This window comes from Lepisma saccharinum, chromosome 29 (genome assembly GCF_977018435.1).
Source record: "Lepisma saccharinum chromosome 29, izLepSacc3.1, whole genome shotgun sequence".
NCBI lineage: Eukaryota > Metazoa > Arthropoda > Insecta > Zygentoma > Lepismatidae > Lepisma > Lepisma saccharinum.
In genome coordinates this window covers 46,313,298-46,332,000 of record NC_139257.1, presented here as the reverse complement: position 1 = coordinate 46,332,000, position 18,703 = coordinate 46,313,298, and the positions used below count along the sequence as shown (strand labels likewise).

Below are 18,703 nucleotides of genomic sequence, written 5' to 3'. Positions count from 1 at the left end.
TCTGTTTGGCACCATCAGTTTTTTTATTAGTGCTTTTTCCAAAAGAAAATGCAATTTTATTTACTACGTTTGAATCTTGGAGCACCTTTCCATGTGGAGTGAAATCAAACCAAAAGGAGCATAACAGTTGCGGAAATTGAAAACATATAAACGGGATAATTGGAATGTTCTATCAGTAGCAGCCGATTTTCACAGAACCTGGATTCCACTTGAGGCCATTATCACTAGTTTCGATTCAGTCGGCTCAGGTGTACTACCTGCATTACTGACAATTTTCAACTGCCACAAAATGAAAATATCCCCTTTCCCTGTTCCTAGTGGAAGTTTCGTTCATATGGCAATACTGCGTGACTACTGCGATAAGTTTGTTCTCTCTTGCTTCCCCTTTCTTGCGCTCGAGTGCCACGTTGCCATCTGAATAGATTCCTGCCCTTCCTTTGTTGTCAAACCTTTATCAAGGTCAAATATTATGTCTAGTTTTTCTGTGTCCGTTTTTCTCTTTCATGACGATACAAACACTTGCTATCGAATAAAGGAAACAACTATATGTTGAAGAACGACGCACAATTTGGCAACGCATGACCAACAACTGGCTTGCAAATCTTCCATGCTCCCTCCCCTCTGCTCGCTTCTCTGTCTAGAAAGCGGTATATCTGGTCGCACACCAAATCGAACACAAGCCCCACCCCTCCGTGGTCTGACGTCACGGCAAATTTATTCATTGTGAAGATTTCTTAGCATTAACACACGGAACTTTTCATGATGTAACAAGTCGAAGGGAGCAAACAGCGGTGAAGTTGCGGGTGCGAAAAGTGAGATCCCTCAATCAAGCTGTGCGTGCGTAGCATGTATTTCTTGTCAACCTGCTCGAAGATGTACGCAAATGTATGGTAGCGAAGACTTCATTACCTTTCAATGAGAAAGCATGAATGTGAGTTTTGGAACTGGTTTATTGACTGCAATTGCTTATGGTCGGATTCATTCTGCACACCGTTCCTCTAAAAAAATATATAGCAGTTAACTTGACAACATGAACGTGAGATTTGGAACCGATTTGCCGGCTGCAGTTTTTTACGATTGTCTTCGTTATGAATATTACTCCGCTAAAAAAAAAAGTTAAATTGAAAGATTCCTGCGGTCTGTTTTCAGAGGAATATATGAGGAATTCTGTGACCTTGTTAATTTTCTTCCATGAAAGGGAAATAATTACAGAATTCTGTCAACTTTTGAAAAAAAAAAAAATATCGGATCGGTAAAATTATCGGTAAATAAACCGATATGCCGATATACCGATATGCTTATATCGGCCGATACCGATAGAGTACCGATTAATCGGTCCCATCCCTATAATTTATACATCGTGACTGAGGTCATGCAAATTAAATTTTACGCAACATTTTGCTACAACTCAACAACTTATCTGTCATGGTACTCTTGAAATAAACAATTTTCCTCCGGCTTTAATTCCAAGTTAACCAAATTTCATTAACCAAGCACTAATAATAGAAAGATATGTAGGTAGGTACCTTCTGCATCCACTACAACAGAACAAGTCAGTTAACTTACCATTCTGAGTTAGTTTCGTTGAACAAACATTTGTCTCAATAATGAAACCATCTTTGCTGCTTAGTGATAGGCCATTGTGTTGTGGTTTCTGCCCCTCATTTAATTCATTTCTCGTGCAAGGAAGTTTGAGATAACCCAAATCACTCTCCTCATATTTCTTATGGTCAACCTGAAACACAAGAAAGTGCCTGGGTGAAATGGCAAACACTTCATACAAATTTGAATTAAAATATTCTTATTTTTAACCAATCCATTAAAAAAAAAACTTCAACAAGCAAACATTTATTCACAAAGATAAATAAATTGCAACAAAATGGACCTTAACACAGACGGTAAGAATAATATGCACTGTTATGTACACGTATGCATGAGAAAATGTATTCTATCTCACCCATCTAGTATACATACCTTATATACAAGAAGTTCATGCTGCGTATCACACAATGTCGTCCCATTCTCTTGCATGAGCTTTACGTAGGACAAAGCAAAGGGTTTCTCGGTTTTATCTTTGGCTTCATTTGAAGATCTGAAACAAATAGCATTGCGTACAATTACATATTTCTAAAAAAAAATATCCATTCATATTTTTGTTATTTAACATCACTTTTCTGCCAGCTTTGACTAATAACAATGACAAAGATGAGATATAATTGAATGAAATTGACGACATTCTCACAAAGACCTACACCCAGCGCAGGACTAAAACCTGAGAACTTCAGTCGCAAGATCAATTGTTGGTAGAGAGAAGTATCAACAGAAATGATACTCCCCATGATGGAGAATTGTAGAATTTGAACTAAAAATACTAAAGCTTAAAAAAAATGAAATCCTTACGTTAAAACAAATTTCAATCATATGAGAATTATACCAACGCTTTTACTATACTACAACACCACTTAACAATTCCTTCATTAGAAAAAGAAGCTCTATATTTTAAATTTATTTGATAAACACAGGGTTCATACATTATGCCTTTACGTTGGTGACACAAATGAATTTGTCAAAATGTTGAGGAAATAAAAAAACATATATACCACAAAAAGAACATTTTTAAAGTAGTGTTTAATGTAAAATGGTTGTGGTGACAAAGAAAACTGCAAGTACTTGATGCCACCAGGTATGCCACGTTTTTTGCAGTTTATGAAAGAAATCTAAAATCTACACGTGTCATGCCCTTGGAACGCAAACACTGTCTTAGGATGAGTAAATGACTTGATAGTACTTGCACAAATGTCAAATAATCACAGCAGCAATTTTTCAAATAGGAACAACAAACCAAAAACAAATTTTTCGATTTGAGAATTAGATCTTTAACAGCACATATTCTTCACGCATTCTGTGTTTAACACACAGATGTCAAAGATTCCAGCAATTTTAAAACCTAAGTAAAACTTTTTAACACAAAATATGACCAAATAGTTGGCGTTCTGATGCTTCAGTTCTTCCGCACATTCCAAAAGCCTATAGCAGCATTTTTCTGCAGTATTGTTACAGTACTGAGGCCAAAAGCTTCACATTTTGGATTTTAATGTAATGACAGCTCCTACAAATTTGGCTATCATACACCATGTTTTCTCAGTAGTGATAGTGATATAAGTTTCACTTCCTTCTTTATGGAAATTTTTACCTTACAGAACCAAAACACAAGCTAACACCTTTTGTTTCAAAGTTTGTAATAATAAGAATTAAATAGTTTCTTGACAATATTGAATGAATTTACTTCATTACTGGACAATTTGAAAGCAAAAATAGATTTTAAAACAAATCGCTGCTATATAAAGCCATGGTTTGCTGTGATTAGCAATAGATGGCTATGTTTTCTCTATTTTTCCTGAAGGCTATGGTGAAAATATCTTGATATTCCTTACGGAATTCAAACTTTTCATTTAAATTAAGAAGATAACACAGTTAATTTTCTAATTGCTACAGAGAAAAAATTATGTGATTGCCTTTTATTGAAGTATGTCCTTTTTATTCATACAGAATTGAATATGTGCTCTAAAAAGTTTATACCTCCCAGATGGCACAGTGGTAGCATCGTCACCGGTTTGATTCCCGGTGGACGTACATAGTGGTTCGGATTCCACTTAAAACTGTAAGTCCAGTCCCGATTAGCCTTACTGTGCATAAAGTGGACTTAAAACACCAACTCAATCAATGTAAAAAATTTACAAATAAGTAAATATTTTATTCCTGCTAATAGCTTGATTCCACACATAGCGCAAAAACAAAATGGATAAAACTACTGTAAATTAACGAAAATTTTGTGAATGAATACCCAAAGCTTATCAGCGAACAAAAAAAAATAGCTTAACGATACATACCTATGTTTAAAGGTAAATTTCAGATGGCTTCCTTTGAATTCATCTATTGGTATGGCAACTTTAAATATTTCGTTCCATTTTGGTTTGTCCTCGTGATAATAAATTACAGACCTGTACTCGTTTAATGGATCTACTCCTCCGCCCATCGTAATCACACCCTAATGAACAGGCAATTACATGTGATATAGTATTTACACCAGCATTTAGAATGAAACAACTGAAATATTTTTGACACAGATTTACTACAGCTGAAACGATGTCAAGGTATTAGGCAATAAGAAGGAAATTCAAATATACTCAGTGACACCAGGGATACTTTTCCAGAGTCTGGCTATTCTGCGGTCTACATAAATTTTGTATGACACTTTCGCAGTCTGAATTATCCTGGAAATTATGCAAAATTTGAAATTTTCATTTACTTTGACCAGTATTATTTGAAAAAATGACAGCTATTTTAATATTAAAATGTAAATCTTGAATATTTCAAAGTAAAACTTAAATTAATAGATATGATTGAAGTGGAATGTTTACGTATTAACATTAAACAATACTTCAAAACAATTGTTACAATTTCAAGTACAATTATTTTTGAGAACTGACATCAGTTGATCAGCCTGTATCAAGTTTACTATTCTGACCTTAATTAACTGCGAAAAACACACTTTCAATGATTTTGACTTTCAAGATCTTTTACATTGACCATAAATGTCGAAATATTTCTTTTAATTTACTGTTGTTACAAGCAAGTCTTATTAAAGTGTTTCAGGTGGACAAATGATCAAATTAGAAATAAATTTCTGATGAAGGGAGAATGTATTCTCTGAAAATGTTACATCAGAAAAAGGAGGTGATTATTTGGTTCTAGCAATCATAAATTAAAGGAAAGTTCTATAATGCAATTAATACATGCACACAAAAAGAAATGTGAAAATAAAATTCCCAATGGCTGTATGTTCCTAATAGAAACTGCAAACGGCTACATCAGAAATTCTTTCATTTCAAAACATTGTGAAGTGAGTAATATTTAAAGTGTATCAAATATGTGACATTAGTGCAGAAAATTAACCACACCAAAGTTTAAACAGGAAAGTAAAAGTTAACAGGAAATCCATGATAAATTGATTTTAACCCACTAAATTTTCCTCTTAGTGGAATATGTATAGGATCACCACCAACATTATAAAAATTAGTACATTTAAGGAATAAATCAGTATTAGCTTAGCTTCTGAGATGCCACATTTGAAAACAGCAGGAATAGGGTAGGTACTCTTCAGATATCCTACCCTATGCCTCATTTACATAGACATTAACCCTCCCAATATACCTTTCCCACCTACTAGTGACATGACCATGACTTTTGAAAATGAGTATAAGAACATAAGAGGGGTGGGGGGTATTTAGCTTTTTTATCAGAAGTCAGTCAAAAAAAAACCAACATATAACAATCGGATTCTTTTAACGAATGCTGAGCCACTGTGGGATTAATGCCTCCACCAGCTCCCCATTGAGCATGCCACTGGCACTTATCAATATTTTGTTTTCACTAAACTCCAAATATTCCACAAAATTAAAATTTAAAACTTACGGGAATTGGTTGTCCCTTTTCATTACAAACTTTGACCGTGACTTCCACATTTTTATCAGCAGTCTTGTTGCCTTTGGAATACTCTCCTCCAACAAGAGTCAGATACAGATCGTTTCTCACATCACCAGGAAGGATAACTTCTGGGAAACCCATTTTCCGAGCAATGGCAACATTTCCCAAAACGAGATGAGGATTCTCTTCTCTAACCTGCAACAGAAAGTATTCATTGCAGCAAAGTTACAGCAATACAAGTTGTATTCATTAACTCTGATAAACTTACTTTTCATTTTTCCGCGTAAATTTCTTTCATGATCAATTTCGCCACCCGTGGTGGCTTCGTCCAGGATGTACTGCCTTGCTTTGGACGGCATGGTTCCTTCTTCTTCCGCTTGCGCTCTTGGCGGCGCTAGTTGACACAGTCCTTTAACTTTCTGCCGTTCCCGTGCAGGCGTAGTGCTTCCTTCTTTTACCGCGCAATGGGGTTTTGTCGCTGTAAGCGGCGGTTCCCGCTCTCGACGTCTGCTTTCGTGGAGCGACACTTGTTCGCAAGTGCAGGCGGGCTTTCTTGCGAACGCTTGAGGTCCGTGCTTGGTTTCTTGTCATGGGGAAGGAGTAGGTTGGGTGGGTGCGCATATTCCTGATAGTGGGAAGCCAGGTTTTATTGAGGTCTCTGGGGTTAGTGTTGAGGTCGGCGGGCATGGTCACTATTGCAAAAGTTTCCTTTGAAAACCTTTCCAATCGTGAAAAAAATTTACGCGGAAAAATGAAAAGTAAGTTTATCAGAGTTAATTACCTATCTCCGTGAACCGCCAAACAGATATCTTTAGATACAAGTTGTATTCATGTCCAGATATTATTAGAATAATTAAATCAAGAAAAGACATGTGGACAGGCCATGTGGCACAAATGGGAGAGGAAAGAAGAGTTTACAGGATTCTTGTTGGAAAACCCGATGGTTCAAGACCAGTAGAAAGGCCAAGATGAAGATGAAGCTAAAGGAAATCGGTAAGGATGGAAAAAATTGGATTGAAATTGCCCAGGATAGGGGCAGATCGAAGGCTTGTGTTGTAGCAGCCATAAACCCTCAGGTTTAAAAAGGGTAGAGTTAGTTAGTTACTTAAAGTTACAAACCTCAAATAACAATATTTACACATTAATACCAATATGTAATTTGCAGTCAAAACCATACACTACAAATTAGTTGATTTCATTTCTAAAAACTATAAAAATAAATTGCAGCCCATAACAATGACATACACACACTGAAACTAGTAATCCAAGTGAATGGAAATAATTTTGTGATACACAGAATATTGCACTGCCTTTTAAGTTACCTAGTTTGAACTTTAAGCAGGCTCTCAATTAGCAGACACCAGGTAAACAAAACATACTCTCTATACAAAACCATATGGGCATGATGTAGCTTCAACACACAATGAGTTCCAATACTAATGCATACCTGCTTTAAATCTCCATGCAAGAGCTTTAAACTCGTCCACAGGCCTTGTCCTTTATGATCTTTCTGGGTGACCTCTTTCAGTGCTAATATCTTCTTCAAGGTTCCATCCAAGTTGTCTCTATCAGCACATCTGCAAAGAAGACAAAAACATTACAGTGGAAGCTCTCAGGCGACCAAGCTGTAAAATTGAGGAAAATTTTATAGTGTATTGCTATGTTGGGAGCATCAGGATTGATGATGATGCTTAATGCGGAAACTTAAAATTGGGGTTTCACAGTATTGACACACACACCTGACACTGAATACTCGTACATGCATGTCTTCAGATTTAAAATTAATAAAAGCAACAAGCAAGAAACAAAAGAAAGAAAAATTATCACTTTTTCCTCAAAAGTGCGAAATACCAAAAAAAATGTGACAGTATTAACAATTCCATCAATGATGAATGTAGTATTGATTGAACTTAAAGAACAAAAAACTGTGAACAAAATGGGACAAAAACACAGAAGATACTTTTGCAGAGTCCTGGTATCTCACAGGATACACAAAATGGCAGGCAACACATTGTAAATATTCTGGAAATTATGCAAACATTAGCAACTTTCATTAATTTTGCCCCAAAGTAGGTTTTATGTTTAAGTGACAATTATTTTAATATTCTGATCTCATACTTGAAAATTAAAGTAAAACTCAGTTCAATTGTTATGGTTTAGATCCTATGGAATACTTACCTATACATTAACATCTATAAACATCCTGAGCAACTTTAAAATGGTATACCGCTGAGGCAACAGTATCAGGACTGATGTGAATCGGTAAGGTACCACTGCTGATAATGGTTCGTAGTGTCAGATTCAACAGGGCGAGACTCATATATGGATCCTTGTGGCTTTGTGACTCTAGCGACATCTAACCGTTAGCACAAGGAGTTATTTGAAGAATTGTCTCTCTACTGCTATGCTACATGGCAGTGCAGGCACATTTATCTTTTGTTTTAGGCTCTCTCATTGCCATGTGAAAGATTGTAAACTGGCTGAGCAGCAAAAATCCTTTCGATTTCCAAAAGATCCTTATGTATGTGTGTATATATATATATAAATTGTTCGTGTTCCTTCAAAAATAAACAAACACCAGTTAAATATAACTATTATGGTAAAATATCAGCTTATTTAACATAATAGATTGAATAAAAATTCACATATTAGATCCAGTTTCTTGCACACTGCCATCTAGCGTTGAAGTAGGGAAACAATGGGAAACAAATAACTCTTGTTCCAGCAGTTAGATGTCGCTAGTGGACAAAGACCACAGAATTTAACTAAGGGAGAACAAATCTGCCTTCGGTTATTTTATATGTGGTCAGATAAGCCCTAGTTCTAATGTAATATATATTTAAACTATGGGGCATATTTCAAAACTAACCTTCCTAATCTAAACATGCAGGAGAAAAGCAGATATAATAATTTCAGGCTTAGGATGATAATTTTTGAGTTCTGACACAACAAACAAAAGAGAAAAAAATAAGTAAAGAAATTTCCAAAAGACTACCCTCTTGCCGCAGCTGAACTTACTGAAGAAATGGAATGAAGTGGTGCTTCTCCTCGTCACTCTCCAGTTTCCCACACAGGTACAGGGTAACATCCATCGCTGCAGCACCAAAAGGCCTTCGCATGCCCTCCGTGTGGGACTTCTTAGGTGCCTGTGATATCCGTTTGTGGTCTGTATCTTTCAGCTCCATAGCCCCAACCCTAATGACGTAACACACCAGGTAGACCTTTTCACGGCTAAGGTCACGACTTCCCAAATCCTGCAACAAATTAAAATTGGGTCTTTATAATAATTCAGGCTTTCTAGGAAAGCTACACTTAAAAATCGGTTGGTGCAACAGTTCTTTGAAGGTGAAGTTCTGACAAGTAGCACTACATTAGGTGCCATGGGGCTATTTTAGTTATGATAAACCAGTAATATTCATTTTAGTGTAATCAGTATTCTATCATCAGCCAATACAGGCATATCAATGTATAAGGTATGCCCAAATGAAAAGGAGACTTTTGCTGTTGCAGCATTGTATCTAATCAAAGAAGGTAAATATGTTTGCCGACAGCTGGTGTGGTGTTTGTCTCAGTTTGCATGTGTAGCGAACAGCTTCGCCTACTGTTTCCTCAGTTGGCGAGAGTTGTTTTGCGTGGACAGGTGCATTATGGATTTCTCCAGATCAGCGCAGAGAGCTGTAATCCAATTTCCAAGGCGAGCATTCTTCACAAATTTATTGCAGGATGAAGGACGTTTACGGAGAGCAGTGTCTCACACGTTGCACCATATTCAGTTGGTGTCAGCATTATGTGGGGCACCGCGAAAGCACCAAGGACTTGCCACAACCCGGGCAAGCTTCTCTAGGATAAGGCTAGGCCACATGTGGTCAAGAAGACCGTCGACCTGCTGAGAACATTTCAATGGGATATCCTTACACATCCTCCGTGCAGCCCCGATATTTCCCCATGTGACTCCCATATCCTCGGCCCCTTAAAATAATCACTCAAAGGTCAATGGTTCACCTGTGACGAGGAAGTGCAGAACACCGAGGAAAACTGGATCCGTAAGCAACCCAGGAGTTTATACACTGAAGCCATCCACTCCTTTTCTACGCGCTGGGATCAGTGCATCAATATCAATGGCAATTATGTGTAGGTATCATGTTACACATTAATTGTAATTCACATATTATGTAATGCAAATATTCTGTAATATAATATTCTTTAGATATAACCGTAGTCTCCTTTTCATTTGGGTATACCTTATATTAGTAAAACTACCAATTCTTTATTTATTTGAAAAATCCTGAATACAAATAAAATCAATTTTATATCAGGATATCAACAGAGGAAAAAAGAAATGAACAAATCAGAAGCACGGACACACAAACACACACATATATAACAAGAATAAAACAATAACCACTAGGGAACAACAAATATTAATTGCTCTTCAGCTGCATGATGCACGCCGTTCTGAAAGCCTGCTTCGATACATGGAAGCCTGGTGGATTGTTTAATGAATTGTACCTGGTTTGTAGCCTATACAGAAGTGATCTTTGTTCTAGGGATAGCCTTGAAACTTTTGTGTAAAATAATAATAATTCTCTCAATCCAATGTTTCTATAAATCAGCTGTACTTTAGTGCAAAATTCTGCCACTCTTTTTATTATTCTTACAAAAATATAATTCACATGCCTTGTTTTGTAATGTAAATGTCAAAATATCAGCTTCTTCAGTCATCTTGTTACATACATTCAGGAGGTTAAGCAACCAGTCATGTTCAATGAACATTTCAAGTTGGTAGAACATCAAGTATTAATATTGGAAAAAGTCTTGAAATTCTCTATTCTAAGGGAGCTTTCAGACCTTAGAATCATGGGGGTTTCACACTGAAGAAAGAAGGGACATGGGCCACATCCAGTGTGCATGTGCTACCAACATACCAAGTCAACACAAAACATGATACAGTGGAACCCTAATTTTGCATTCACAGGTTTTACATTTTCCTGCATTATGCAGTCTATCTTGATGTTCTCAACATAGCAAAATGTCATAAAATTTTCATCAATTTTACATTTTAAGTTTTTCAGCTTGGCCCGAAGAAAAAATAAAATCGAGGTTCCACAGCATTCAGAAAACAGCCCAGTCCAAGTGACAAGTGCAGTTTGTCATGTTACTGCAGTACGAAAGGTTGCACTTATATCCGAAGGTTGTTTTTCATGTCTCTTGTCACTTCAGTCTGAAAGCTCCCTAATAAGCAATAATTTCTTCTTCTTCCTGTCAGAGCAACATTTGTCAAATTGAACAATTTTTCGAGCTGAATTTCAGTGACAAGAATTTATATTTCTTTTTTTGAAAAATTGGTTAATTAATTTGGTTTATTTTACTTCTTCTACCACTATCGGCTAATCACGAAGATGAGGATGAATGATGACATTGATGAAGAGACACTCACGAATAACACCCATGCCCAGGCTGGGATTCGAACCCAGAACCTCTGGTATCGTAGCATGCTGAGCTAACAACACTGCCACGGAGGTTGGCATTTTCTCACTTTGATATTTTTGTTGTTACGTACTTAGTCCCCCAAGCATGCGACTGACGTTAACTTTATACTGTTACATGGCTTACCGCGCTTTCCAGATTTCACCAGCGTGCATCAGACTGGTGCACCAAAACTGACGTCAAATTCGGTGAAATTTGGAAAGCTTCATACTGAAACAAATGAAAGTTAGATTTGGAATGTGCACGCATATGCAAGTTTATCATGAAAAATTCACCATCAGTGACTAAATCACAGAAGATATTTCATGAATATTATATATTTTCACTTAACGACATCTTATTTTGCATGTGCAATATGAATTTAAGTGGTATTCTTTTGTAAAGATATCGAATTTTGCAAATGAGTCCTTTCCTGCATGTTGCAGCAGAAGATGGATGGATGCATGTTTTGATGCATCGGCATACTTTATTTCACTTTGCGTGCAAGTGAAGGAGCAGTAGTACTTAAAATGTCAACAGTTTATGTCTGCATCCAGTTTATTCGCCCTCCGTGCAACAAAATTGGCATGACATTCTGTACTATTGCCTACAGGATGCATATCACGAATCAAAACAAGCTTCAGTGCCGACGACGCCATTTTGATTCACCAGCCGCACCAGCTCTTAGGGCTGGTGTAAATTGACGACGTCATGGTTTAACCTGGTGAAGCTTTGGTGCACCCCGTTGAAAACCGGAAACGCTGAAGCGTGCACCAGCGGTGCACCAGCCTGTACACCGGTGAAATCTGGAAAGTGCAGTTAGAAGTACAACGGAACAAGCCAGCTGAGCTTAGAACAAAGATAAAGAAAGAATGTCCAGCTACACAAAAGCACCTATGTGCAGTCTAGTTCACAGTGTTGCAATCTTGCAATGAATATCAATGGGGACACCTGAACCGCACATGACTAACAGACATTTAACCAAGGTATTCTAAGTTTTCCAAAACCTCAGAAAGCATCAAGCAGGAGTAATACTTACTGTAAAAAGCACCCTTAAGTTATGTAGTTGGTCTATGTCACGTGCTAAGCCTTCTTTGCTCCATCTCACCACATAGTTCTCTGTGATTGCTTTTCCTTCTTTGGCATCATACAGGGTCATTAGCAACTCTGAATCTTCATTCATCTTACACACGAAATTGCGAACTGACACAAAGAAAATATGGGAGTGATGCATAACAGTCTTTGGTACCTTTATGGTCAACCCTGACTGCAATAAAAAGAAGAGAGACGACACTTATTTTCAAATGCAAAAACACAAGATACAAATTTCAATTTTACACATGCTGCATCAAATTTCCCCAAAACCCTCCATAGACAAGGTGAGATTTCTTGTTTCACAAGAAAGCCAGGTGTCTGTTGCCACCTGCTCTCAAATACATGTTGCTACATTAAGAAAATATCTAGAAGTAAAAAAAACACAAGGTGCTGTAACAATCACACAAACATTTTCTTCAAGTAATGAGAGTTCTTACTTTAATATGCCATGAACATGAAAAATTAGTTACAGAACAGGTAACGTAGTCTACAAAACTAATTAATAAAAGTTTCTATTTTTCATATTAGATATGCAGGGTGTTCTGCCTAGAGGTATACAAAAATAACTACTTACAATGCAAAAACTACACCTCATATTGTCTTCTTTTGAAGCTCAGATTTCAGCAGTCCACTTGTACGATCAATAATGCTGTTGACTCATGCATGTGCAGAAACAGCTTAAGAACAGCTCTCAACTTAAGGGCCACAGAGAACCAAAGATTTGACACCATTAGACTTTTTTCCATGGGGCTTCATTAAAGTTCACGATTTGGGTGATTTGAGACAGTGGCTGAAGCGGTTGCGCCACAAATGTAGGTCAACACTTGGCTCGAGCTTGAGTATCGTTTGGATATCTGTCAGGCTACAAATAGTGCCCACATTGAGATGTACTAGTGTACATAAAAACTTCCCGAGTTACTTTGTACAAAACCGGGACAAGAAAGTTAATACACTTTACAGATGCTAAAAATACACCCGCTACAAAATGACTTCAGACCTCATAACAAAAGTACAAAAAATACAGAAAATTCATGTGAAAAGCTATTATTAAGCTATTAGATACAGCAAAAAATGCATACATTGGTACGGAGTCTTGTTGCCTTTAGTTTTGAGAACCATTTGGATGCACTTGGGCATGGAATCACTATTTCTTCAGTTCTGTTTGGAGGATCTGTAAGTTCAGAATCATCTTCTCTCCCAGGAATTGTTTCACACGATGCAAGCAATTTTCAATTGGGTTGAGATCGGGGCTATTCCCAGGCCACTCTAACATCTTTATCTGTTGTTCCTCAAGCCATTTCCTTACCTTCTTAGCCGTGTGACAAGGAGCGTTATCATGCATGAAAAGATCACACTCGTGGATCTGAAGCATATCCACTAAATCGTCCTTAAGAACGTTGACATATCGGTCTGCGTTCATCGTCACGTTTTGCGGTAAGAAATATAAACCTGCCCTACCCTTTTCACCTGGAAAACACTCCCACACCATTACAGACTGGGAATGCCTAATGGTCGGAACCGTATACTTTGTGTCGTATCGATCTGAAGATCATGGACGTCGAACCTTAGCAGCTCCCATTCAGAACAGTAGGAATGAGCTTTCATCGAAAAACATGACTTTCCTCCCCTGTGCTGGTGTCCAGTGTGCTTATTTATTTACAAAAGCAAGATGGTCTTTCTTCACGTGGGTGGGTGAGTAGTGGCTTCTTAGCAGCAGTACGACATGGCAAATCCAAGTCTTTCTGTAAACGGTGCTGGATTGTGCGAACACTAACATTTTTCAGCAGACCAGGTGCATTTCTTTAAGTTCTGACGCTGTCAGTCGAGGGTTTTTCTTTATTTCTCTCATTAGGAGAGCATCTGTAGATTTGGTTGCTTCTCTTTGCCTCCCACCATGGAATTTGTGCTTTGGAATGACAGTCGGAGGCAGTCCTCTGGCAGCTGCCAGTACCTTCATTATGGTTGATTTTGCACGACCTGTTTGTTTACATATCGGGACGTTTTCACTTCGCCATGCAATAATGCTGGCTTTTTCCACACTACTACAGTACTTTCCCGGCATATCAGAAATACACCTGTACAGTAGTCAAAAATCCAACACAAATACAGTAGGAAAATATCCAACACAAAGTGCACCACACAAAAAAACAGCAATTTATCACACACACTACAGCAGAAAGTCACCCTTCCTGTGTCAACTAACAATATGAAATGAAATGAACTCGCTTATCAGCAGTAATACACTGTTGCCAGATACGTTCATGCAGAAACAATTCCGTGTTCGAAACAAAACAACACTAGATACAAGGCTACAAAGTGACAGACCACTTACTATGGCAGATTTCACTTGAGGTCCGAAGTCATTTTGCGGCGGGTGTATTTTTGTATACCTCTAGCTCGGACAGCCTATATTTCTAATGGGAACGGGGCAAACTCATAATGATGGAGAATCTAATGATATTCTAATAACAACATATTTATGACTTATTTTGTATGAAAACCTAGTTAAAATAATGGTGAATCTGGAGATTTTCTAATATTTATAGCATGGCAGTTCAAATTATTCTAAAAATAAGGACAGTAATTACTTACAACTTCTGCAGTTTTTCGTATTCTATCAGTGGCCTGTTCGTGTTGGTGGTACAGCTGTATTGTTGAAGTTATGTCTGGATTGAGAATGTTTCCCTGCTCATCTCTAACCACCATATCTAAACCAAGTTTTCTGAAATGCAAAAATAAGCAATTTAAATTAACACAGCATAAGATTTAAATTTCTTGACATATTGTGTTACAGTTCTCCAACATGCAACAGCAATATCATTTATAAAATAAGCATACTTTCATTTTTCAGGCACTAGCTAATCCTTGCACACTTGAAAAGTTTCACAAATAATTGAACTCAACAGTACTGAAGTTCTTCATTATTTAAAACATGACACAAACATCCAAATTTGTTTACCGATTCCTCCATGGTGGTCAATAAGTTAAAGTACCACTCAAACCAGGAGATGGGAGAGTCTAATTTCTTTGCTAGCAGGAATAACAAGAAATCAATGACAAGTGTAACTTTTTAGGAACATATGACGCCACTGTAGCAAATCTTGAGATCCTCTCAGGAACAGACCTAAAATATAGGGTGAGGCAGTCACATGGGAAGATTTAAAAAATTCACAAAAATTAGAGAGCAAATGTTAGTTAATTTTTTTTAATATGGTGTCAGTAAGATGGCATCCTAGGTGTTGCACACATTGTCGGGGAGTCTCAGAGTAAATCCGCCCATAACGCTTCGTAGCATCTCCCAACGGAATGTTGTGGATCTCTTGCAGAATTCGCTCCTTCAAATCATCCCCAGTTCTTGAAGGGTTGTCCTTGAATACTTTGGATTTGAGGTAACCCCAAAGGGAAAAGTCAGGAGCCGACAAATCGGGTGAAAGGGCAGGCCCCGAATGTGCTGATGAGACGACCATGAAATGCGAGTCTAAGCACATCATAGTCATCAAGGACAAGCAGGAAAAAGGTTACCAATATGTCAGCATAACATCATGGGTGGATTTACTCTGAGACTCCGACAATGTGTGCAAAACCAAGGATGTCATCTTCCCGACACCATATTAAAAAAAAAAAAAAAAAAAAAACATTTTTCAGGTACATTAGCAATTTCAACTCATGTACAGTACATTCATGTTAAAAAATTAACTAATATTTGCTTTCTCTTTTTTTTGTGATTTATTCTAAATCTTTCCGTTTGACTGCCTCACCCGATATTAACCAGTCAGGTGAAATGGCTATGTTTTCAATATGAATTTTCTCTCACTCTCAAATAAACAAAATAAAACTCTTAACTAATAAAATGAAAGCAAATTCTTCAGGAAGTGAATATTATTTGTGTAATATGTTGTCTTACAAGACAGCTGAGAACGCAAATCAAAAAAAATTAAAACACAGTACGAAATGGTATGAAATGTAGCTTACTGATTTCCCATGTCTATCTTGGAAGTGACTAGTTGCTTGATCTCCTTCAATTCGTCCACTGGAAGAGTCCCTGAGAGAATTTTACTTCGGTAACTGATCAGTTTGTACATCATCCTTTGAATCACATCAAAGTTTTCACTGTGTATCTGCAAAATAAATAAAGCGCAGGATCTCCATAACCACAAAATGAAAACATCAGCTTTAGTAAGTAGCAATAAATGGGTTTAGGTTTTCATCTATTCATCCACATAGGCTGGTGGCCAAGGTTACAGTTAAACTAACAAAAGAATTTAAGAAAAATCTGAATATGCAGTAGGAAGTATGTTAGACATGTTTATAAAATCTCTCTGTATATCAGTACACAGAGTACATGTAACTAATGTAGGTGTGTAATACTTTTCTATTTTAAATACTAAAACATTCCTTGGCTTAACATAGTCTTTACACTGGAAAATTTAAAGTTATAGCTATGAAAGGTATGAACTACTCACCACATACAGATGCCTCCATATCAACCCCCACTCTCGAAGAACAGATGTAATCTCTTGCACAACATGTGACTGCCTGGGAATGATGACTTCAGCTGGCCTTTAAAAAAAGAACACACAATTTATACTGTGCACCTTACATATTTTCTTTAATCTTGGAGCATATTTTCCAGCTGAAAAATTTTCTCTCATTGACTAACTATAAAGATGGATTGATTTAAATCACTTTAACAAAAAATTTATAGAATAATACAATGATCTTGTAGATATCAGAAAGTAGATTAATCTCGTAATCATTCAATGGTGTTTATTAGCTTCTAAGGAAAAGAAGGAAACAAAATATCCATTCTGATGGGGTGAAACTCATACGAAAGGAAATGTAAACTGTAAAGACGCTTAAATTTCTCTTGATTTAAAATTAAATACTTTTTATAGGAAAAAGTAGAAAACATTTTGTGTAGACTAATCATGTTAAACTGTAAAGAATGTCTTTATCATTAAACTGTAAACAACATGACAGCTGATATTTTGCAAACTATCATTTAAAAAATTGCCAAAAGACTATAAAAAATATTTAAGTTACAATTACACCAGCTGCAAAATGACTTCGGACCTTATGTGAAATCTGCCGTAGTAAGTGGTCACTTTGTAGCCTTGTATCTAGTGTTGTTTTGTTTCGAACACGGAATTGTTTCTGCATAAACGTATCTGGCAACAGTGTATTACTGCTGATAAGCAAGTTCATTTTGTATTGTTAGTTGACACAGGAAGGGTGACTTTCTGCTGTAGTGTGTGTGATAAATTGCTGTGTTTTCGTGTGGTGCACTTTGTGTTGGATATTTTCATACTGTATTTGTGATATGCCGGTAAAGTACTGTAGTAGTGTGGAAAAAGCCAGCATTATTGCATGGCGAAATGAAAACGTCCCGATATGTAAACAAACAGGTCGTGCAAAATCAACCATAATGAAGGTACTGGCAGCTGCCAGAGGACTGCCTCCGACTGTCATTCCAAAGCACAAATTCCATGCTGGGAGGCAAACAACTCTGGTGCATTTCTTTAAGTTCTCATGTTGTCAATCGAGGTTTTTTCTTTATTTCTCTCATTAGGAGAGCATCTGTAGATTTGGTTTTCTTTGCCTTCCAGCACGGAAATTGTGCTTTGGAATGACAGTCGGAGGCAGTCCTTTGGCAGCTGCCAGTACCTTCATTATGGTTGATTTTGCACGACCTGTTTGTTTACATATCGGGACGTTTTCGCTTTGCCATGCAATAATGCTGGCTTTTTCCACACTACTACAGTACTTTCCCAGCATATCAGAAATACACCTGTACAGTAGTCAAAAATCCAACACAAATACAGTAAGAAAATATCCAACACAAAGTGCACCACACCAAAAAACAGCAATTTATCACACACACTACAGAAGAAAGTCACCCTTCCTGTGTAAAGTAACAATACGAAATGAAATGAACTCGCTTATCAGCAGTAATACACTGTTGCCAGATACGTTCATGCAGAAACAATTCTGTGTTTAAAACAAAACAACACTAGATAAAAGGCTACAAAGTGATAGACCACTTACTACGGCAGATTTCACATGAGATCCGAAGTCATTCTGCGGCAGGAGTATGTAATACATCCAAAATGTTTTATTTTCACTGGAAGAAAAGTTACTCAAATTATTATAGTTTCATTAAAACACACTAGAAACATTTCCATAGTAGGTTCTTATGTACAGTATCAGAATAATTTAGATATAATGTTTTATTTGCTTTAATCAAACTGTTGAAATATTTTACAGGGTCATTTACTGCCTTTCTATAAACCATATCTAAATGTCTGATGCCAAAAACTATGCAAGCAATTTTAAGCGTGTTTCTTATATATATAAAAAAAAAAGATAAGATTTAAATTTAAAAAATCATCAAAAATGATTTTTTAAAATAAAAATTATGATTTTTTATCCAACCTGCTAACTACAACAGTGATGGAAATTCTATCTGCTTCAACATGAACCACTGCCATGCCAAAAACCAGAAAGAACCTGCCTAGCAAGAGCAGTAAGTTGATGCCCCAACATCTAGGAAATAAAATATTAAAGAAAGGGATTTTTTAAAAGCCTTTTAAATTGTTTTAATTCCTGGATTTCCCTGAGGAAGTAAAGCAGAAAAATGTAATACCCAGCAAATGCA

General features: G+C 36.8%; 1 protein-coding gene across 7 annotated transcripts in view; it reads right to left on the bottom strand.

The window, feature by feature from the left end:
* Nucleotides 1-18,703, bottom strand: part of mbc (dedicator of cytokinesis protein myoblast city) — a 122,568-nt gene that overhangs the window by 96,687 nt on the left and 7,178 nt on the right. For all 7 annotated transcript variants that reach the window (XR_014440952.1, XR_014440953.1, XM_083114517.1 and 4 more), the window contains exons 3-12: nt 16,512-16,608; nt 16,021-16,166; nt 14,641-14,770; nt 11,993-12,220; nt 8,506-8,741; nt 6,935-7,064; nt 5,476-5,682; nt 3,891-4,048; nt 1,975-2,092; nt 1,567-1,735 (exon numbers count right to left, since the gene is read on the bottom strand). Coding sequence is in view for 5 of the 7 variants with exons in the window: in XM_083114517.1 (XP_082970643.1) it covers nt 1,567-1,735; nt 1,975-2,092; nt 3,891-4,048; nt 5,476-5,682; nt 6,935-7,064; nt 8,506-8,741; nt 11,993-12,220; nt 14,641-14,770; nt 16,021-16,166; nt 16,512-16,608 (1,619 nt within the window). In the remaining 2 variants the exon portion in view is untranslated. The remainder of the gene's footprint in view (nt 1-1,566; nt 1,736-1,974; nt 2,093-3,890; nt 4,049-5,475; nt 5,683-6,934; nt 7,065-8,505; nt 8,742-11,992; nt 12,221-14,640; nt 14,771-16,020; nt 16,167-16,511; nt 16,609-18,703) is intronic.